Source organism: Glycine max, chromosome 5 (assembly GCF_000004515.6).
Source record: "Glycine max cultivar Williams 82 chromosome 5, Glycine_max_v4.0, whole genome shotgun sequence".
NCBI classification, from domain to species: Eukaryota; Viridiplantae; Streptophyta; class Magnoliopsida; order Fabales; family Fabaceae; genus Glycine; species Glycine max.
In genome coordinates, this window is record NC_038241.2 from 5,880,925 (window position 1) to 5,903,484 (window position 22,560).

The window sequence follows — 22,560 nt, forward strand, 5'->3', positions numbered from 1 at the left end:
TTAAATTAATTATTTTAAAATTTAAAAAACTAACAGAGTTAAATATCTTAAATGAAAAAATATTAAAATAATACATTTTGAAAACATAAAAAATTAAAATAAAACTAAAGTTAAAGAAAAAATTAATAAATTAAAAGTGACATTAAGTGATTTAAAAAATGTATCCAGTGTTAATTGCTTCAATATGTTGTTAAAAACGTGATTTAGATATATTAAATGACATTATGTGGTTGGAGAAAGTCTTCTATACTATAGACAGGACCAACATGTCATATTTTGTTGATAATGTAGAATTAATAGTGCAGCCAAATTTTGAAATTCTTATCCGTCTTAATCACTAGACAAGGAGAAAAAAGAAACATAAAACATGCATATGCATTCCCAAAGTAATTAACCAACCAAAAATCATAGAAACAAAAAGGAATTCATTAGATTTGAATAAAAGTTATAATTTTACATGGCGAAATTATTGAAAATTGAGGGGATTGAGTGACAGCAGCAAAGTTACATTCCAAGAAGGTCGGTTGGGAAGAGAGAGCAATGTAATAAAGACCATCATAGCATCGTCTCTCTGAGCAAAGTAAGCACAGCAGCACCGCTTAGCAGTTACAGTGTCCGTTCCCTTCGTCGTTGGCAAAATGGCTGCCGGCACAACTCTATCAAAATTGCAAGTCACCTATGCTTCCGCTCCCTCGTTCCTCTCGAATGCCTCCCTTCCTCCTCCCACTCCGCCGGCTGCGGCGGGGGCGACGGCTCGTACCTCGACGGCCTCCGTTTGAAGTGCCGCTCGTCGTCGCTAGATTCGTAGTCCGCGACGGCGCTGCTGCTCTTCCTCCCTTCGTAGTACCCGTTCGACATTGTCTTCAGGTGTGCCGAAGAGGCAGTGGGAGCGGCGGCGGCAGCGGCAGCGGCAGCGGCAGGTTCTGTTGTGGAAGAAGCGGTGACTTTTCTCTTCTTAGGAAGTTCCTCTTCAGCGGGGAAGCTTATGCGGGAGAACACGCTGGCCTTCTGCTTGCGATCCGCGGCGGCGGCTGCGGCAGCGGCTGATGCGGTGGATGAAGCTTTGGCGACCGGTTCCGATGACCTTCTGGATGAGGATTCTGATCGTTGATGGCGGTTGTGGTGGTGACGCTCGTGCTCGTAGTCGCGATCTCTGTCTTCGCGTTCGCGATCGGAGTTGTGGTCGGACTTTCTCTTGGTAGGGCGTGGAGGTGGAGGCTCCACCTCGCGCGGAGATCTATCAGGCGAGTGCCGCTCCGAACGGAAACGGGGGTGATGGTAATCGCTACCCGAGGACGGTGGAATTGACCTCTGCACCAAAATCAATGTTAGGACCATTTTTTTTTAAAACAAAAGAAAACTACTGTTAAATATATTTGACTCATTAAAATAAATAAAAATACTATCATAGCGAGCAGCAATTGGACCCAAATAAAATGCATTTCTTTGGAAGGGACAACTTTGAAATTACTAAGTAGACCTTTTATTTTCAAGAGCTAATGCATGCCTTTCATAGATTTTGTTGCTATGACGACAATTTTTTCAAGATTACCCTTTTTTGGAACTTCAATTCATTTGGGAAAATCATATGAGCAACCAAACAAAATAATCAAGGTGTAACCATAATAGATAACCAAGACAACGCCAAGTACAACCCCTACGATTCGTTCGTTTTATCAGTTACATAGATAAAAAATAAACATTACAACCGTAATTATTTAGGGTTCATTTTATTTTTGAGCATGATGGTAAATGGCCCAACCGAAGCCCACTCTTTCACCATAGCCAATTATACCAATCGGGCTAAAGAATCATCAGCATAACACTTGTCCAGTTTCCAGACCGAACCAAAAATAACTTCGGTTTTTCTCTTTCAAAAATTATAATTAACTTCAGTTTTTTTCTTTAAAAAAACCGAACCAAAAAAAGTTTGTTTTAAAAAAGGAAAATAAAAAAGGTTCTTCTACCAAATATTACGACCATTCTTTGCCCAAAAAAGGAGGATTTATGATGTGTTATGAATTATGCACATCTAAAAATTCGCAGGGCAACCTGAATCCATGCCAAGGGAATAAAGGAACCCCACTTGAATTATTCACCCACGGTAAGCCCATTAAATATTAATGACAAGACATAATAGTTGACACTCCATACATTAATAGACACATGCTACACAACTTTTACGTTCAAAATAAATGAATAATACATCCAAAATATAGGAATCTCAACTTGATATATGAACCAATTTATTCCATCCTCATCAGTAAACACTGATTACCAACAGGAAAGCCAGATGCAGAAAAATCAGCCATTACTTTGCATGAATCAAGAAAAACTTGACAGCCCACCCAATCACAGCCTAAAGAAAAGCTTCACATTGCAAAAATAAAATTAAAAATTAAGGTTTTAAATTATGTCCATAAGTCTGGATAAAATGACCGCGAGAGATGCTCTGACACTGTGATCATGAAAATTTAATAACACCAATGCACCATTATCATGTAGTGCAAAAGATTACTATGATTTATGGAACATAAATAACAAGTGGGATTATCTTGTGCAATCAGTGCTCTTTTGCAGGCTTGAGGTTTCTGGCCAAAGTTCCGGTAGAAAAACCCAAAAAATTGAATGGCACATAAAACTCCAAGGAAAAAGAGAGCAAAATAAAAAAGCACATACAGTTTTTGATTTCATTGAAGAAACATCCCCAACACTGCTCACTTCCCTACCAAAGTCTCGATCTTTAGAGAAGTCCCTGTTCAGAGAAGAAAATAAACTCATTAAAAACAATGAGAAACAAAATTAGGGGATAAGTCCAGACTCCAGAAAACTACATTAAAAAATTTGGCAACTAAATTCATGAAACAATGACCAGTATATATCCCATGCAAGGTTTTTGCCAATTATTTTAGCAAAGCATAGCGACCCCTGTTCTTTATTTTGGAGGCCAGACAGTAATAATAAATTCACTCCGGAATAAAAAAAATGTCTAAAAAAATCTTTGTTTCTTTGGTCAAGAATCAATATGAAAAATGTTAATGTGAAACACTGATGAAATATTAAATATATGCAGGAGGTTGAATTTTCTTATGAAAAAATAACCAGGATTTGATGATAATGTCTTAAACTTGCTATGTCAAGTGGTTGACTTATAAGTTAAATGTGAATATCAAACTTCTCAACCACATATATCAGAACATGACAGCCAGCCATCAAAGAGAGATTCTGTGTACCTTTCAGGACGTCTATCATTTTCACGCTTCCTCCTCATATCAGCTTTACGGGCTTCAAACTCCTCTCTACTCATTACTGGGGCTGGAGCATTCATTCCCATACTGAAGTCAGCAAGATCCCTGAACATGGTCGTAACACTATCTATTTATCTTACAATTAGACATTCTAAAAAACAATGTATCGACATAGGGTCAGACAAACATGCAACCAAATTCACCAGAAGAGTTCAATCTGCAACTCTCAAATCCCTCCTCCTTCAGCATCAACAAGACAAAGTGTCCATCATATGTGTTGTGTGTGTAAGAGGGGGCAGCAGGAAAGCACTGAATTTCAATCTTAAAAGAACATACTAATTTCCAAAAAAAAAAAAAAAAAATGTACCTATGAGGTGGGAAACCAGGCATCATGTAACCTTGCATGCCAAATGGGTCTTGTGGCATACCACCAAATGGCATGTCCAAGGGGCCCAGGCCGTAACCCATCATTTGCATTGGATTACCATACGGTGCCATAAATCCATCCATGGGTTGCATGCCATTCCAGTACGAATTATAGCCAGCAGGTGGAACCATTGGCATCATATAGTTCTCTGCCCCGAAGTCATGTGGGGTTTTCCACTGCAAATCTGCAACATAAATTAAAAAATATATATATTTCAAATTATTAAAAACAGGCAAAAGCCTCAGTATGCCCCCTCAAGCTCGACCACTAAATGTTATCATGATACTGAATCTAAAAGAAAAATTTACAAATACTAATATTCATGTCATAGAACTGCAGATTTACCATTTGGCAGCAAACGGACTTTCTTCTTTTTCTTTTTCTTTCCTACAAAGTTTAAAAAACAAATGAGATCACCCTCAACAGAATCAACAAAAAAGAGAGATTTTTGCAGGTCCGAGCAATGTTGCGCCATTATCTCCCAATTTTATGACAAATCATATTCAAGAAAAATAGTGTGTATGAATCCATATTACCAGCCTCAGTAGGAACCAACTTTTGCTGCACTTCTTCCTCAACCTGCTGAGCACTCCATTGTGAGGCTGGCTCCTTCACACTCATAGACTCGTGAGTAGCTTCAGATATATCAGCAGCTCTGGGGTTCCTTACTTGCTCGGATGTCTGCTGTGGAGCAGAAACAGCCTTTCTATCATCAGTTGTTTCCTGTATATTTGTTGTTTTTTCATTAACAGGTGAAACCTTTAGTTCTCCCTTGGATGCAGCAGATGAGGTTGGGGATGGAATCTTAGGCTGCGGACAGCGAGCAGACTCCATATCTGAAAACTCAAAATCAGAAGTAAAAAAATGTAAACATTGACAAAAATGATAATCAATAATAGCCAAGTAAGAGACATCAATAGTTTCAATAACCTTGAGCTTGGAAAGTGCTCCCAGCATTTTCAGCACTGCTATTGCCCGACTCCAATATACGATTAATGGTATCTCGTAATGTCTTATTCGGTAAGAGATCATCTGCAAGAATATTTGTTGCACCACATACACAGATAGACTTGGAGATAATATAGTCCCTAATACCTGAAGAATTTTTTAAATAACAATACATGGCTTCAAGAAAGGATTTTTACACAATAGATCAGAGCAAGAACAAGCAGAGAAGTATAAAACATCTAAACTGTTCTTTGCTTGCATAATGAGGAAGAACTACAAACCAGATCGACATTAGCATAAATGCATAATATTCAAATTCTGAAAACCCTAAATACAACATATGAATGAAAAACATACATCTGTCACAAAAGCTTTTAAAGCAACACTTGCTTGTCAGTACAGCATCTTTCATAACATCATTACACAAGGGACAGCGGAGCTCAGGTGGTAGGTCCCCAACGGAACGTGTTGATGGCATCCCTTCTATTTCTTTCTCAAAAGCGGCCCTGTTTGCAAGGAAAAGATTAAATTCAACTTCATGCCTACATATGACCAAATGGACAAGCATAAGCAAGGTGAACTCACTCATTTGGCTTCAAGACAGCTACTGAACCATTTGGTAAAGCATAGGAACCTTGTGGATTTACCATCAGCATGGATCTTGGAATACCGGTGGGTTGCTTGACTTTTCTCATGTCAAAATTCGGGTCACCATTTGTAGGACAGTGCTGAATAAAATGTCCTAGACAAAAGTGGGGGGGATGTAAGCAGAGAAAACTCACATTGCTATGCAGCAATTTGCAAGCAGAGGGTGATTAGAAAGTTCAGAAACATCAACATACCAGGCACCTTGCATCTGTGACATACATAGCCTTGTGGGGGTGTTTTCCGCTCCATCCCTGCCAGACCTCAGCATCAGTTGTGATCAACATATTTGTATTAAAAACAGCAATTAACTAAAAATATATAGATATAGAATAGACAAAGAAAATCACCAAAACCACGTCCACCACCCATCCGTCCCCCTGTACCCCTTCCAAAGCCTCTACCAGTGCCAAAGTCTGAACCTTGACTGCATGCCAAAATTGAAAATAAAATAATATCATAAATATCATGAATCCAAAATGAGAATGTTTTCACCAAAACAAGAACACATCTGGCTGCGTGGAAAGAAATCTTCGATAGAAATGGGGATGCCTTAGGCTACGTAGGAATTTATGGAATGGTGGGAAACGGAATGGCATTATTTGCCATTGATTTGTTTTTAAAAGGGGTGAAATGGAATGGAACCTGATGGGGTTTATTCCATCCCATTCCATTGGATACCTTTATTTTTCTCTTCCCTCACCTAATCTTTCTTACAATTCCATTCACTTTTGATTCCTCAAATGATAAATAAAAACTTTCTTGATTCCATCTTAAAATATCCATACATTGATATGGTAATGTTATTCCATTATAAGTTTATAACCATTCCAATCTCATCCCATTCCACCCATCATTAGATCTCCTAACATAGTATTAGTCTAGTAGTAAAAAAACTTAGAATAACTATTCCAATACAGGTTTTTCTGAGTTAAGGAATCACCATTCCCTGTTGAAGAGATGGAAACACCCTTTCTTGCAGGTGGGAAAGAATTAGTAATTTCTGTTTAATTGTTTATTATCATTATACTTATTTCCATTCTGTGATGACTCCATGCACCAAACACCACAACTAAGGAAAGGAGGATACTTCACCCACCGTTGCCAATCCAAGGCTGGAGTATCAAGAAAGGCTTTAATCTTACTGTCTTCATCAGCTTTGCTAGGAGGAGGAGCCTCTGGAATTAAGTTGCTTGATTGAACAGGCACTTGATCAGGAATTGAATACAAATCATTGCCAAATTCATCCCAATCTGAATCTTCAGGCTGTCAAGTGGTATGAAGAGCTCAATTTCCAAGGGTTTGCATCTCAATTGTTCATAAAAGACAGAAAAAGAAAAGAGACTCACATATTTCATGGCAGATGTATCTTCAGCTGGTAGGCTTCCATTTTCAGGTTCAGATTCCACCACCTTATTTTCCACCTTTTGTCTGCAAAAAAACAAAAGACAGTTGCAACTCAAGAACAGAATTCATCTAAAAAACAAACATTGCAGTTTCTGGTTGTGGCCTTATACACAAATTGGTGACTGCCCATTTTAAAAAAAAAAAAATCCAAAACACAATACATGATTAATTCTGAAATTTTCAACTGCAGTAATGAGATTAAAGGTTTGAGATAGTACTCTATTTCAGTAACAATTGGTAAACGTGGCCTTCCTGGAACCCGACGAATTAACACTGAGGTATTTTTAGGAATCAACATTTCTTCATCAAGATATTCTGAAATTCCAAACAGACAACTATAAAATAATGTAAATATGCTATTCATCAAAAGCCTACCATATGAACTACCATACTAATTTTGCAAAGTTGGCACTTGTAATTGCAGCCAAACTTCATCTTACTTAATACCCAGGTCAACAGTCTATGCTCTTTTAATTTTAAGCATTTTCTTTTTATTTATTATTATCTTTTGTAGGGGGAGTGAGAGGTAAAATTCAACTCAAACTTATAATAACAGATAGACTCATAGTAGTAAAAAAACTGTACTTAGAGAGGTACAGGATAAACACCGTGAGTTTATCCAAGGAAACCCCTCCTTAAAGCTAAAGAAGAATATTGCAGAAGGTTCATTGTTTAAATTTAAAATTAAGCCCCGAATTAAAAGCCTAAAACCCAGTCATTAAAAACAATAGTTTAATCAAAAAATCAGAACCAACCTTCATTGGTCTGGGCGTTGGTGACCACAAGGTCGAAATCAGTACCCCTCCCTAAATGCTTGGATTCAAATATTTTTTCTTTCAATGTACCAACAGAGATGAAAGGACCGTCCATGGGAATTGAATCATAATCTCTTGCACTCTTAAATTTATAATACACCGCCATGGTATATTTCTCTTTCTATCTATAAAAAAAAAGGTTTTTTTTTTATCTTAGAACCAATAATAACAAAGGACGATGATGATAACCAAAGGGCCTCTGAAATAATATAAAAAAAAAAGGGCCCTGTTATTAAAACTAAAAAAAGAAATCAAACAGTACAATATATCAAATCTCTTTTTCTTTCTCTTCTCTTTACTTTTTCTGATGTTTTTTCCCCTCAACTTGCAGATTACTAAGGTTAAGATCGAACAAATCGAACCGCCGCGATGACAACGAGATTTCACTTCCAGAATTCTTCTTCACAAGCAACCTGATGCCGAATCTTCTTCAATTCGTCGCAAAAAATTTGAGCGCAGTCAGAATCCAGAGAAAATAGAGATTCCTTCCAGAGACTTTGTAAATCAAAGCAACAAGATCGTTATCAGACGATTGACGATGATGAAAATGCGACGAATCCGAATCAAGCGCAGCAAAGCCCTCTCAAATCAGAAATCCGAAGAAGCCACAGCAACAGTTAGGGCAAAACAGAGCAATCCAATCGAATCGAAGAAGAACAACAACAGGATTTGTTACTTCGGCGAAAAACTTGACGGCAGGGCGTTGGGATTCGGAGCGAATCTCTTCGATCGGCGGCAACGGAAGCTTCGAGCGCGAATCGCGAAAAACTCCTCCTCCTGGTGGAAGCAGCGGAGAATCTGAAGCGATTCAAAGGAACGGCGGTGCGGATCGAAGATCGGTGATGGAGAGAGGGAGTTAGGGTTAGAGCGATTGGAACCGCATGGTGAAAGCTAGGGTTTGGGGGGGAGAGAGTGAGAAAAAGAGAAAGATGGGTTGGGATTGGATGTTTTAGGGGATTCTCCCAGACAAACCTAGATTGAAATAATGCCTAGTTTTTATAACTTGAATGAATGAATGGCTCGCTTTGCTTGCTCTTCACGAGTCATGTTTTTATTTTTTGCGCGATTGGGTTTGGAAATTACACGCTGTTACCGCCTTTTTTTACAATAATTTCCTTCTGGTGTATTATTCCCTTCCCACCAAAACAAGTTTAATCTTAAGTAACAAAAGAAAAATTAAATAGAAAAACGAATGTAATAATTTTATAAAATTAATCTTATTAACTAAATAAAATAATAATAAAAATATTAAATTCAAAATTTAAAATAATATTTATTAAGAATAATAATAAAAATAATTAATATTACATTAAAAAATTAAATATTGTATTTATTTTAAAATAATTTTTTTCTCAAATATAACATTTATTTTAAGATGAAAAAATATCAGATTTTCATAATTATTCGTAATCTTATATCAGTAATAAGATATTTTAATTGGTCCAAAATCTTCTGAATCATGGACATTAATTAAAAGATATTTTCTTGGTTCAACAAAGCAGATTCACTAAGGAAAGGATTTTATGTGGGTGTATTAACCTTATCAAATCTTCTTACTTACTTATTTCAAATAAATTTTCAAATTTAAATATTAGTATTTTTTGTCTAGAACACGTATAAAATTATTATGAGCAATAAATTTAAGTCAAATTCTTATTCACATGTTGGATGGTTTTCGAATTTAAATATATATATAAAAGATCCATACTTTATATGAAAAATAAATCGTAAAAAAGTGCGTTCCTTCGCATTAAGATATTTGGTTTATTGTATAGTTTCTTTTTCATTGGTATTTTTCTTAGTTTTTTTTTTTCTTTTAGCCGGTTTTTTTTTTTTTTACTTTGATATATTTGGTTATTCAATTCATTTTTTTTTAAGAAACCATCTTTTTAATTTCTTTTATCATTATTCACTAAGTTAAGTTTATTACTTTTTCATTGTCATTCAATTGTTTTCTAACATTCAACATTGAAAATTTGTTTGCACCATTATCGTTTAATTAGTGTCTACCTTGCAAGCAGAATTTGGAACTTATTAATTAGCTCCCAAAATTCAGAATGCAGATGGAACCAATGAGCTTATTTTTTATATGCTTACTACAATGCCAAACCACATTAAACAAAAATTTGCAGTTACTCTATGGTGCATTTGGAGATGTAGGAACGAAATGATATGGGAAGATAAGGAAGTGAATCCGATAACTGCATTTTCCTTGGCATATCAATACTTTGCAGAATGGTGTATAGAGTGCGTTAGTGCAACAATCATCCTCATGATCAACATCACTCAACTCAGCAGGTTCGTTCTTGGAAGAAACCTGAAGCTGTCAGGTTAAAATGCAATGTTGATGCCGTCATTTTCAACGATCATCAAAGCTTCGGGTTGGGTGTGGTGCTACGAGATGAGCATGGGAGTTTCATATCAGTAAAAACGAGTGCACATACAGGCATTCTAGAACCCATAGTAGTCGAGGCATGAGGTCTCCTTCAAGCAATTAGTTGGGCAACAGAAATGAATCTTTAAAATGCCACGTTTGAATTGGATTGCAAGACAGTAATAGATGACATTTTAAACTTCTCTAATGGTGTATCAGATTTTCATGTCATTTTAGGAAAATGTAGAGAAGCTTTAAGATTAGTTACAAATTAATTCTATGGTGAGTTTTGTGGGAGACAAGCCAAATCATATTGCTCACACCTTGGCTAGGGCAACAAGATTGAATGCTAGCTCCAAAGTTCTCAATCATATTCCTTATTGTATTCAAACTGTTATCTTGAATGAAATGAGTTAATTTTGTGTTTTTAAAAAAATGATAAATAGTCATTTTTATTTCTAAATGTGTAGAATGCTTATAAATTTGTTTCCAAAAGATAAAAATTCAAATTTTAATCTCCAAAAGTGAAAAAAAAAATACGACAAATTCATTCATCCATTAACTTTCGTCTGTTACCGTTAATAAAAGAGTCTACTTGGCATAAAGAAACGAAAATGTCACAAAAATCATTGCCCAACATAGTTGCTGAGTAGATTGGACCAAAATATCAGTAAGTTTTCATTAAACCAAAATGTCAAACCCCAAATTTTATTTCATTTAAGGGTAAAATATAACTTAATATTCATCTTCACTCTCCTTTTTTTTATCATTATAAGTATAAAATTATAATAAACATTAAAAAAATAAGAAAGCAAGTAATAAGTTAAAACAAACATAATAATAAGTATAATATTAATTAATAAACATAATCTATCTGTTGTTCTAAAATTTCTAAAATGACAATACCTTACCCAAAATATGAGACTTAAACAAAAATACACAATCATTAAGTTAATTTTTTAAAAAAATGAGACTCAACTTGATTTTATTACTACCTAATACTGTCACAATAGAAATTTTAGAACAACAGATAGATTATACTTATTAATCAATATTATATTTATTATTATGTTTGTTCTAACTTATGTTTGATTTTCTATTTTTTTAATTATTTATTGTAATGTTATGCTTGCAACGATAAAAAAAAAAGAAAAAAAATTATATTATATTTTATCCTTAAATGAAATGAAATTTGGGGTCTAACAAATTAGTCCAATGGAAACCCATTGACATTTTGGTCAAATCTATTCAACAACCATGTTGGCAATCATTTGTGTGACATTTATGTCCCTTTGTATCACGTAAGCTCTTTCATTAACGATAATAAATGAAAGTTAATGGATGAATAAATTTGTTCTATTTTTCTTTTACTTTTGAAGACTAAAATTTGAATTTTTTTTTTGGGAAAGAATTAGTTAATACTTTATACATTTAAAGACGAAAATGACTATTTATCCTAAAAAAACTACTATTATGTTTAGGATATTGTTTATATGTTATACTGATCATTTCAACCATCACACACCAATAAAAATTGGTCCAATTGGAAACAAACTCATGATTCTCATAAGAACGTGGGTTTGCTTTTGCTTCTAATGAGAAAACCTTGTTAGTAATTTATAAATACATAGGTAAGGGTTCATTGAGTCTTGTAAGACATGCCCTAATCCTAATAACTCTTTGAGACTTAACTCACATGATTATTTTTCATAAAAAAAATAGTCATCGCACTAGTTTATCATAATATATATATATTTTTTAAATTACTCCCTGTAGTCCTTTTTATAAAAAATAAATAAATATATTGTTTTGGTTCTAATTATAAGAAACTTTAACTCACTATAAGATGTATAAATTGCTAAATTTCTTTCATACCCTTAATTTGTTGTGCAAGATGTTTATTCATTTTCCATGCAAGTGAATACATTTATTGACCTATTACCAATATAAGTACATTAATTGGTGGGAAAAACATCACAGTATCATTAAATATTATCACTTTTTTCTATGAGTATTTTTGAAATAAGATTTAAATTTATGATATTATTAATTAAATTAATTAACTTACCTATTCTTATAAATTTTGATGAAATAGTTATTTGTTTCTTATGTAAAATAACAAAAGGAATAACATGCAGTGATATTTAAAAATACACAATAATATCACTAACCCAATCAATAGTATAATAAAAGTATGATATTTAGTTAAGAAGATAGTTTTATTTTATTTCATACTTGATTACAAGCATTTTAAGATTTAATAAGAGATTAATAGTTGAATACATAATATATGAAAAAATAAATAAACAATCAAAATTAAATATCTGGTTTCAGCTTAAATAATGTATATTTAACCACCAAGCACATGGATCAAGCAGGTTGTTTCAGCTTAATTAGAAGTGTTGGATTTAAGTTTTAGATATGAAGTTATGTAAATACTTGGAAGAAGAAGTATGCCACCAATAAAGATTCAGATTGCTCCTCTGATCCAAGTAACATATCTAAAAGTTTTTTTTTTTTTTTTTAATCAAGAGCGAAAGAGAACAAATTGATCTAGTTGAAAAAACCCCGTTTTCTATGACCCAAGTGTAACATAACCCCTCAATTTATTTTTTTATTTGTTGCAAAATTAAAGACCTTTTAATTGGAATGTATCAATCTACAAAAGTCTTTCATCAATTTTTTATAGAACTTCGTAATCAATTCTAAGATTCATGCAGCCATATGAAAGAAAATTGAGCACACAAATTTTAACATTGTTTGCAAAGGGAGTTTTAATATTTATAACTTTTAAACATTATTGTAACAATTAAAAATTCTCATTTTGTTCATTACATGAATAAGGAAAACGTTTAGGTCCATAATTTTGTGATAATTAAGTGTCATTATATTAAAATTATTAGCATCATTATTTCTAAATTGACAGAGAATCAAATTGAACCAATAAATAAATTATTCTTTTAAAAATATAAAGAACCAAATTTACAGGTTGCAGTGCTTTAACAATGCTTTTTCATAAAAGAAACAATTCTAAATTTCTAATTCTTTGTCTGGGATCTCTTAGTCACTTGTTACCATTCTCCATGACCATGACTAAAATATAAATGCCTGTGAAATATTTTCTTTGTATAAAGGAAGAATTATATGAATAATATATTTTTAGAAACTAATTTAATTGCAGTATTTCCAATCTTAAGAAAAACAGTTGTCTTATAGTAACTTTGAAAAGTTTTATGATCACCACCTTAAAATATTATAGTGATCTTTAATTAATTAACAGTATAAAATTTGACAATACATTGATATTAAACTCTTCAAAGAATGTTTTTTTGTTTACGGAATTAAAAGAATGTAGTTGTTTTGTTATCGTGTGATGCAATATATTTCAATTTTATACATCCACCAGATTGTGTTTTTTAATTCTTCCAAATAATAAAATTAAAAAGCTGAAAATAATCCACAACGTCATAAGAACGACAAAGTTGTTCAAATCGACTAGTCTACTAAAAAAATCAAATAAATCCTATTTTATTGATAGACATAATGACATTACTAGGATGTTTTTTTAATTGGCATAAAGATCTGCCAACAAAAAATCTGAACCCCACCCCCTCTCCCTCATTCCTGTACTACATATGGTAAGATAAGAGAAAAGTAAAAACTACTAAAGAAAAACCAAACTGAATTTCATACATCTGTTAATATTAACGAAGATACAATGACAACATACGCCAGAAAAAAGAAAACTGCAATCTGTATGAAAAACTTGGGATTTTCCCTCATGTTGGGTGATGTCACCGCCCTGAAAAGCAGAAAATGAACTATGTTACAAAATCGCTTGAAAATTCAAAAGGGGGTAAAAATGAAAGCATGCAAGCAGAAGAGGAGGAAGAGAAAGTCCATGACAGTTATTCAACTGATATTGTAACTTTCGCTTTGTTACCTAGCAATTCGTTGAGAGAATCGATGAAAAGGTAAACTTTGTATGAACACAATGCCTGGTCCTGTTAGAACGGCTGTGACAGCATTGTCACCCTGCAATTTCGAGATAGTAATCACATATACCACATTCTAGAGAAAATTATGGGTGTTGGAAGATGCATGTTAGGAGAAAGCTATGCACGAAGATCAAGGGTTGCATGGTGGTCCCCATATGGAAAATGCTAGTACAGTGTATGATAAAAGGGGGCTATAGCCTGTATCATCATTATTATTATAGCATATAATTTGCCAACTACCGAGGATCTAGTTGATCCATGTGGATTAGAATTTTTATAGACGGGTTGGATTCATTGTGTGGCCAAGGAAGGGCATAAAAAAGGGTAGTATAGTGCTACAAAGCTCCTAGAATGCTCGGAGTCCAAGGAAGGGTTGGATCCATTGTGTTTCCTATAAAAAAACTTCGTACCCCATTGCCCAGAGACTCTTCGCTATGCGAAGGTATGGGGGAGGGATATTGTGTTTCCTATATGGTAACAAATTATGATTATGAAAAAGTTACTCCCTTGATTTTCTCTAAAGTGAGCAGGTGTAACTACACCCCAATCTAGAAGCTGTGAATCCATGGTTGGTTTAGAAATGTAAACAGTAAACTCTCAATTTTTGTCAGCTAACATGCTCAAATGATTAAGGAGGCTTGCAGGGAGAAAGAGATAGGAAGAGGTCATGGTTTCGAATCCTCCCACTAACAAACACTAGCAATTAGCATTTGTCGGGAAAAAAAATGCTCAAATGATTATTACTAAGTTTACTACTGAAGTTGTCAGCAGGTAAAGTCTTTAGCAATGAGCGTAGAAGACTTGAAAATTGGAAGCAAATCCTGCCATTATCAGGGGAGAAGGGAGACACCAAACATGAATACTTCATGAGCCATCACAACCAAAAAAATACCAAAGAAAAATCTTCAAGATAACAGAGTGTTGATTGGGAACATAAAATTATAATAAAAAGGCTTGAGACACAGAAGCTACTTACCCCAAACATTGTCCTTCTTGCAGGACCATTATATTTTATTTGGATATTGACTGCACTTGTCACAGCAACAATGGAAGAAACATCAACAGCTAGAACTTCACCGATCTCAAGATTTTTCTGTACAACTAACAATAAACAGAATCCAATAGAGCACCCCAGTGAGAAATAACAAAGGAATATGGTGGAAAAGAAAATAGAAAATACTCGCAAGATCTTAATCAAGTTGACATAAAATGAATTCAGGAGGTATAAGTTGAAATGGAAAAAAAAAACTTTATTAGCATGTATCAATCTAGAAGAAAAGAATACCAGATCCCCCAGCTAATATGAATGCAAGCCCTTGGCCAGATAGCTTTTGCCTCAAGAATCCCTACAAAAAGAACATGGTCTTAGACAAATGATATGGAGATATGCATGACAAGGAGATCTGCGGATCTGGTTTGAGAAAACATTGCAAAAAATGTTTTCTCAAGCTAAAGGAACCCCTAACTTCCCAAGTTAGTAACAAAGACAATACTAATAATGGGAAACATCCCAATTATCTCACCTCAGCACTAGCAACAGCATTCCGTCCCCTTTGATCAACTATGTTGCTAACCTTCACATCATTGACAGAGCAAAGAAAAGCATCTGGCTACAAAAAATTCAAAACGAGGTTATTTTGTATTTTCTGTTTCAGATATAAAAGAAAATTGAAGAAAACAGTAAACCTATAGAAATCTATTTTTAATATTTAAAATCAAATCAAACAACAATTGCAAACAAATTAGTTATACCTGACACAAAATCTCTCCATTGAACATTGCCAAATCAATCTGTATTTGAATAAGTAACAGACACATAACCAAATATGAAGAGAAATTCAGTCAGATGGATACAAATATGTGTTTCAGATGATGAATTTTGAGAATTAAAACAAGAGTAACAATGAATTATTTAACTAATTTGGAGAGGCATGTCAGTACAAACCGGAAGAATTCTTGCAAAATAAGGTGCAGCAATTCCAACAAATCCATCACTTGGTCCAGAATTGCGAAGTACAATGCTAGTTATAGTTTTGCCAAATAACCACTGCCATATGCCTACTTCATTTTCTGGAAGGTAGGCATTTTCCATTTCAACGGATCCAGACATAAAGCACATAGAACCTACAATTAAATAGCACAGAGATTCCATTAAAATATTGATAGGTGTGATTAACAAATACCAACTTGTACAAGTTATGTATGCATAGACACAGATGTGGGTGAATTTATTGGTATCAATATACATCAAAAGATATCACAATGAGGACTACTAGGAAAAGAAAATAAATTATCAGCACAGCTCCACTCCAACTAAAATTTACTTCCAGGTAACTCATACCTTATGATACTTCCCCATTTAAGAATTAGGGAGAGATAAAAAAGTCACAAACATGCTTTTCGGCAACCAACAGGTCATAAATCAATTTAAGAACTAGGGACTCATTATCCATTTTTCTATACACCTTTCGACCTTACAAAATTGTGCGGGTCTCACTCGTGATTTTGTAGTTTTCAGCACTTACTCATTATTTATTCTCTTTATATCAGGTACTTCTCAAACTATTTTAGAGAAATGCTAACAACATACTCTCTTCTATCAACTGGAATTTATTGGAAATAACAAAAAATTTGGGTTTCATGCCTTATTTAATGACCACTGGGGTGGGGATAAATATAGGAAGCCTTATCCCCACAATCAAAGAGGTTGTTTCCAGGATTTGAATCCATGACCTCCAAGTCAAAAGGCAGCAACCTTACTGTTACGCCAAGGCTCACCCTCCATGGCAATGTTCATTATTATCTATAAAATATTTTTGGATCAGTTTCATATTCAAGCATGCACTTGATATTTAAAATTCAAAATGACAGCACAAAATTTTCATTTGAAACTTTGTGAAGAAAGATCATCAAGGAAAAAATTCAAGAACCATGAATTAAAAAGTGCACAACAACTTACCAGGCTTTGCGATGATTTTTTCTTGTGGCTTCAACATTATCTGTGTCGCAAGAACCAAATGAAGAATGATATTACTGTCATAGAGACAATATAAAAGAAAAAGTTACAAAAAATTGACATTTTAAACTTAAGATGATCACACATACCTGAACCACTTGAGCTTCACCCCCTAAAATCTGAAAAGGTATAATTGCATCTTGCGGACTCTAAACAGCATAACATGAAAAAATCACCGAAAGATTATAAGGATAATAGGTATAATGTTAGGCATTTCCTTTTATGATAGAAATACTACTCCATAATAAGTTGAGGGGCATTGAAACACCCTTGATAGTTGATAAATAATGCTTACAAGCAAAGATATGAACAAACACACTGAGAAACTTTCCTTTTTCTTAAATTTGTGTGTTAGGATATCTAGTCAGCTTTTTCCATTTTCTAGCATCTGCCATGCAGGCTTTTTGTGAGGTTAACTTCTCCTTACCTCTTATCCAGTTACCCCCCCCCCCCTCCCATCAAGATTCACAGCTATCTTACCGAGAACAGTATGCGTGAATCATGATAATAAAAGCATACCAAATTATCAATTTTAACATTTCTTAAAACTGCACCAAACATTAAAAAAAAAAAGTTTTTTATTACACAATATCACTTTGCACATTCCAGAGGAGATATGTAAGTTTCATGAAGGCATGGGACAAAGGAGCAAATTATCATGATCCTGAACTCAAGTAAATTTTGTCAATCATACAATGAAGCCATCCTGTCAAATCATTGAAATCAACAAAACAGCAACTTCAATTGCAAAAACTTAGCAATATTTAAAAGAAACACAAATTGATCTTCTGGAGTACTTCAATTTCACAAATTACAATCCTAGCTGAGAAGCCATCGATGCATCTAACATATTCTAGAATCAAGATTAACAGAAAGCAATTGATTGGAGCCAAGACAAGCTCAAAAAAGGAAGAAAAAGAAATTGCTGTTAAGGGTGAGAATTGATGCAAGTACCTGATAAACATAAGGCTGAAAGGGCGTTGAGAAAAACGGTGCAGCCATGGCTGGGGCACAGGGATTACTTTTACGTTACTGACAGCCTATCTGGAGCCATATACATGAAGAAATTAATTGAGTTATTATTGAAGAATTTATTTGATTTCTATCATGTAATAAATTCTCATGTCTAGATGTTACAAGTTTATGACTGACAATTAATACAAGGATTCAACCCATCACTCAAAAATTCAATATTATTAACTGGGCATTCGTCTCACCATTATTTTATAAATGAGTAGACAGATTTAATTGTAAAGACCAAGGCTGTCAAACTCAAGTTTATGTAAATTTGACTCACAAACTTAACTTGAGTAAAGTTTACCTATTATAAAAATAATATAAAAAAACTATAAATAACATATTACTCCTAAAATAATAACAATTAGCATTAGAAAAATATATTATAATAGAACAAAATAATATAGTTCTAACAGCCAACAAAATAAAATTATAACAGAAAGAAGCCATAATATACTATAACAGAGAACACAGACAAAACAGAGAAAAGCCACTCAATCGTCAACGAGTCAACATGGGTGGAAGAGAAAGATGGACTCAAAAATGAAGTAGTCAACTGGGGGATAAGGGAGACGATTTTGAAATTGTGAACAGGAGCATGAAATTCTGAATGGATGATCTTGACGAACTTTTTACAAGAATGGGTGAAATCATGCGAGATAAAATTCAACCCATTGTGCTGCACCTTGCCTTCTAATTCAATTTGCGACTGGGTCGTCGTCTTCAACTTCGTGTCTGATAATGGGTGCTCTTGATTGAAGACATGGGTGACTTCTAGAGAAAATTGCAAGCCTAAGTTTCTGATTTAGTGTTGCCTTAAAACAGAGCCACAACAAGTGTTGTTTGGGACAAATCAAATGGTGCCCAAATGAAATCATGAAATCACCCCTGAACTGCGAGCTTGAGCAAGTCTGAGCGAGCCTGCACATAAAGAATTCTGGAAGCATGTTGGCTAAATGGAGGCTGCTTGGATCATAAACTCGTACAGTTCTGGAGTTAACACTCAATTTTGATAACCTTGATAATGACAGTCATCATCTTTCTATTAACAATATTTAGAGCAATAAAGAGGTAAAACTTATCCTCCTCATTATCATTCCCTGTGCATCAGGAGCTTTTGCACACAAACAAACATCTTACAGTTTCTTATTTTTGAACACTAAACAAAGCAAAAAAGGCTCTCGTTTTTTTTAATCTCCGAACAACTCCAAAGGTGAAATCTTCACAAATTAATTTTGAGCTATTGATATCTTGAAAGATTAAGCTACCCAATGGAATCAGAAATATGAAGTAAATTATAGCTTCAATAGCAAAGCATCGTGCTGATGACCTCGGAAGATAAGAAGCACAAAAGGAAACATAACCAAGATTCATTCAAATTCAAAATCCCATGCAAGATTTTTGCAGACGACATCACGTGATGTGGCCACCATAATGGTGGCCACTGCAACCACATCAAGCTATTATTGCATCACGTGATAACATATACAAGCCCAGCCTGCTAGGTTGTGAACTAACACAAACAGTTCCGTATTCGAGTGAAAACCCTAGATCCCCAAAAATACTTCCCTGCATTCGTATTTTTAATATATGATGATCTAGTCCACTGATCCACCCACTTGAGCATTTTCATCTCACTCTCCTTTCTGTTAATTCATGTTCAGAACCAACAAACAAACCCATAAGAATTAAGAAGTACCCATTAACATACAGCACACGAACCCACACTTATCCTTTGTGGTGGAAAAAAAAATTAAACCCTGATACACAACAAAAATAATATGCTGAAAACAAACCTGATTCAACTAAAAGCTTAATGTTGTGCCACAGTAGTAGCTGCAGCACCTTCAAATGAAAAAACCCACTCTAAATTAAATCCTTGAGAAAAAAATCGTAAAAGTATAAAACAAAACGCCCATTGAAATTTGTTGTTAATGGAGGGTCACGGGCAACTAAAAAATTGAAGAAATTAATATATGCAATTGAATATTGCAGAGATAAATCTCAAATTGCAAATTCGATTGCGAGGGGACTTACTGAATAATAGTTGGTACCCAATCGAACACAGTCACAGATCTGGTTGATGCTGGTCAATAAATTCCCATGTGCGAGCGAGTTGAATTCAGAGGATGATGATACATTGGGTTATTCGGTTTCGTTTTCGTTATGATTTTATTTTCTGTATTTTTTTTAACTAAAAAAAACTTTTCAAACCCATGCTTGTGACTGTTGTTGCAATATGTGGGGTACACGTGTCTTCCATTCTGATATGGCTTGTTTCTATTGGCTAAAGTGGTCAATCTTGATGTATGGTCAATTCCTATTGGCTAGCGTGATCAACATCTCACACGGTGCATCGCATGTTTTTACTTTTTATGGGGTAATTATGATTACGGATAATTATAAGTAGGGATGTTAAAAAAATTGATTTTGATTGAATTGCATTGTAATAGAATTTAATTTAAATTGGTTTTTTTCTCGAATTGATTTGAGAAAAAATAGTATACTATCTTATAAAATCAAGTCGGTTAATCCAATTGTTTTATAAAATCGATTATTTGAAAAAAAATAATTTAAAATTGATTTGATTTTTAAAATCAGTTAATTTTAAATTAGTTTCTAAATCAGTTTAAATATTTAGATATAAAATCAAACCGATTAAAATAATTCATAATCAATTTGGTTTGATTTTTTTTTTACTAAACTAATTTTTTAGCACCCCTAATCTTAAGGAGATAAGAAGATGATTTTGGTTTTTTTTTTCTTATTTTGAACGAGGTCCAAAGGCCTGAAAATAAAAAATAAAAATAAAATAAAATGACTACAAACTATCGTAAGAGTAGAAACTCCTACAAGATCAGCTAGAAGCAATGGGGACGACTATTTTAGTATGTATCGTGTTAGATTAGTATAAATAGCCTTGGATTGGATATTGTAAAGGAACTCCATTCGATCGATCAATCAAACAGATTTATTATCTTTCAGCATTTTTATGTTTTTAGTTTATCTTTTCATCCATTGTTCTTTTGATATTTTCGTTTTCATCTTATCTAGATGTCAAACCCTCTTTAGATTGTAAACAAAAATTAATCCAATTAGTAAAAAACAAACTCATGTTCCAAGAGGATGTGGGTTCCTAATATAATGACCTTTATTTTTAACTTGTTTTATTTTTTTTAAAACCATTTTTAACTTATTTTATATTTTTTTATTCTACTAAATATACTCTTCTATTATATGAGATGACAATTTTTAAATAAATTTAAAACTTTTACTAAACAAATTCTAACTTTAAAAAAATTAAGTTAATGACAAAATAAAAGATTTTAAACATTTTATATGTTGTACTTAATATTTAAATTTCTTCAATTAATATTATTATGATAAACTATTTTCAAGTCGTCGTTACAATATTTTTTTTATTAATTAGAGTATTTTTACATTTTAAAAATTAAAAGTTTTAACTATCTATTTTAATATATTTACTATCATTAAAATAATTTTATATAAATAAACTTAATTTTCCATTATTTAATTTTATAAATATACTTCTCATTACACAATTTTTTTTTTTATTTTTTAAATAGTCGGGTCAAATTTAAGTTGTCAATTTTATGATTACAATCATTTGTCATAAAAAGACAAAAAATAAATTAATAATATATATGTATTTTGTATCAAAAGTAGTAGTATATATTACATGTCTTTGATAAAATTTAATACTTTATTTATTGAAAAACGATAAATATTTATAAATCAAAGAAAAATAGTTGTCATCTTCATGATAAGAGAAGGAATAATCATAAATTATTATTCTGAAATAATTAATAATAATACATTTCATAAATCTAAGATGAGAGGGGTAAGATAATTTAAATAAATTAGTGATGAAGAAATATGACATCATAGACTAATTCTATGGTACTTTAGAAAGATAAAAAACAATGAGATGATTTTCTAAAATATTAGTGTAATAACTTGTGTATTGTACCAGCGTTAAATTTATAATTTATACTTTTAATGTATTTTTTAATTATTTTAAAATTTATATATAGATATATTAGTATATGTGTATATAAACATTTAAAAGATATATTGACATAGTAAAAAATGTTCATATACATTATTTTGATTTATATAAATATTTATTTTTAAAAATGTTATCTTTATAAAATGTATTTGCATTTGTATCTAATTTAATTAGATATATACAAAGTTCTAAAAATAAATTTTAATAACAAAAATATATACTATATTTTATAATTATTAGTTTATAAAAAATATGTTTTAATTATATATAAAAAATGATTAATATGAGTAAATCATAAAATAGTTATTTCTTTCTTATGTCGTTACCTTTTGTGATGTTTATTCAAGTAATAACAGAAAGTACAAATATCATTACTTCTCGAAACCTACAAAAATCCTTGACAACCATAGTCCTTGTCACCAAAATCGCACCTTTGCACTAGGCCCCCACCTCGTCCCCCCACCTTTTGTTGTAGTAAGGATTTCTCTCTTTTCCTTTTCTCCTATTCTTCAATTCTTTAGGTTTTTGTTTCTTTAATTTGGCTTATGTAAATTTATGATCGTTTATGGTTCTAACCTAAATTTATGTTAGTTTTATTAAATTTATGGTACAACGCATGCTCGATCTCTCACTCA

At 32.9% G+C, this 22,560-nt stretch overlaps 2 protein-coding genes across 10 annotated transcripts; both read right to left on the minus strand.

Moving 5' to 3' along the window:
- Positions 1–410: 410 nt before the first annotated feature.
- Positions 411–8,580, minus strand: LOC100798536 (E3 ubiquitin ligase PQT3-like). 3 transcript variants are annotated; one of them, XM_003525837.5, is made up of 16 exons: positions 7,753–8,580; positions 7,431–7,615; positions 6,894–6,990; positions 6,618–6,699; positions 6,368–6,534; positions 5,619–5,695; positions 5,466–5,522; positions 5,209–5,365; positions 4,981–5,129; positions 4,606–4,770; positions 4,212–4,511; positions 4,021–4,062; positions 3,616–3,859; positions 3,234–3,353; positions 2,680–2,755; positions 411–1,311 (listed from the first exon to the last, which is right to left on the minus strand). In XM_003525837.5, the coding sequence occupies exons 2-16, from the start codon at positions 7,594–7,596 to the stop codon at positions 673–675; spliced, it is 2,538 nt and encodes an 845-aa protein (XP_003525885.1). In that variant the 5' UTR covers positions 7,597–7,615; positions 7,753–8,580; the 3' UTR covers positions 411–672. The 3 variants fall into 3 exon arrangements, with proteins under 3 accessions (XP_003525885.1, XP_006579642.1, XP_014630991.1); XM_006579579.4 differs by having other exon boundaries at positions 7,790–8,520; XM_014775505.3 differs by lacking the exon at positions 7,431–7,615 and having other exon boundaries at positions 7,790–8,520.
- Positions 8,581–13,368: 4,788 nt separating this feature from the next.
- On the minus strand, positions 13,369–20,079 carry LOC100799063 (AIM24 domain-containing protein). 7 transcript variants are annotated; one of them, XM_041015213.1, is made up of 13 exons: positions 19,933–20,079; positions 19,692–19,740; positions 18,586–19,541; positions 17,833–17,922; positions 16,968–17,027; positions 16,822–16,861; positions 15,808–15,986; positions 15,615–15,653; positions 15,386–15,472; positions 15,148–15,208; positions 14,839–14,963; positions 13,808–13,899; positions 13,369–13,666 (listed from the first exon to the last, which is right to left on the minus strand). In XM_041015213.1, the coding sequence occupies exons 4-13, from the start codon at positions 17,878–17,880 to the stop codon at positions 13,552–13,554; spliced, it is 846 nt and encodes a 281-aa protein (XP_040871147.1). In that variant the 5' UTR covers positions 17,881–17,922; positions 18,586–19,541; positions 19,692–19,740; positions 19,933–20,079; the 3' UTR covers positions 13,369–13,551. The 7 variants fall into 7 exon arrangements, with proteins under 7 accessions (XP_040871147.1, XP_014630827.1, XP_040871146.1 ...); XM_014775341.3 differs by lacking the exon at positions 18,586–19,541 and having other exon boundaries at positions 17,833–17,918; XM_041015212.1 differs by having other exon boundaries at positions 17,833–19,541.
- Positions 20,080–22,560: the final 2,481 nt, after the last annotated feature.

Excerpts from the sequence above, each read along its gene's own strand:
- LOC100798536 (XM_003525837.5), bottom strand. The coding sequence starts at position 7,596 with ATGGCGGTGTATTATAAATTTAAGAGTGCAAGAGATTATGATTCAATT. Across the intron at positions 5,523-5,618 it reads GGGTGGTGGACGTGGTTTTG|GGATGGAGCGGAAAACACCC; the intron begins GTGATTTTCTTT and ends GAGGTCTGGCAG. Across the intron at positions 5,366-5,465 it reads TCACAGATGCAAGGTGCCTG|GACATTTTATTCAGCACTGT; the intron begins GTATGTTGATGT and ends ACTTTTGTCTAG.
- LOC100799063 (XM_014775341.3), bottom strand. The coding sequence starts at position 17,880 with ATGGCTGCACCGTTTTTCTCAACGCCCTTTCAGCCTTATGTTTATCAG. Across the intron at positions 17,028-17,832 it reads TTCAGCCTTATGTTTATCAG|AGTCCGCAAGATGCAATTAT; the intron begins GTACTTGCATCA and ends TATGCTGTTTAG. Across the intron at positions 15,209-15,385 it reads ATGCTGTTGCTAGTGCTGAG|GGATTCTTGAGGCAAAAGCT; the intron begins GTGAGATAATTG and ends TTCTTTTTGTAG.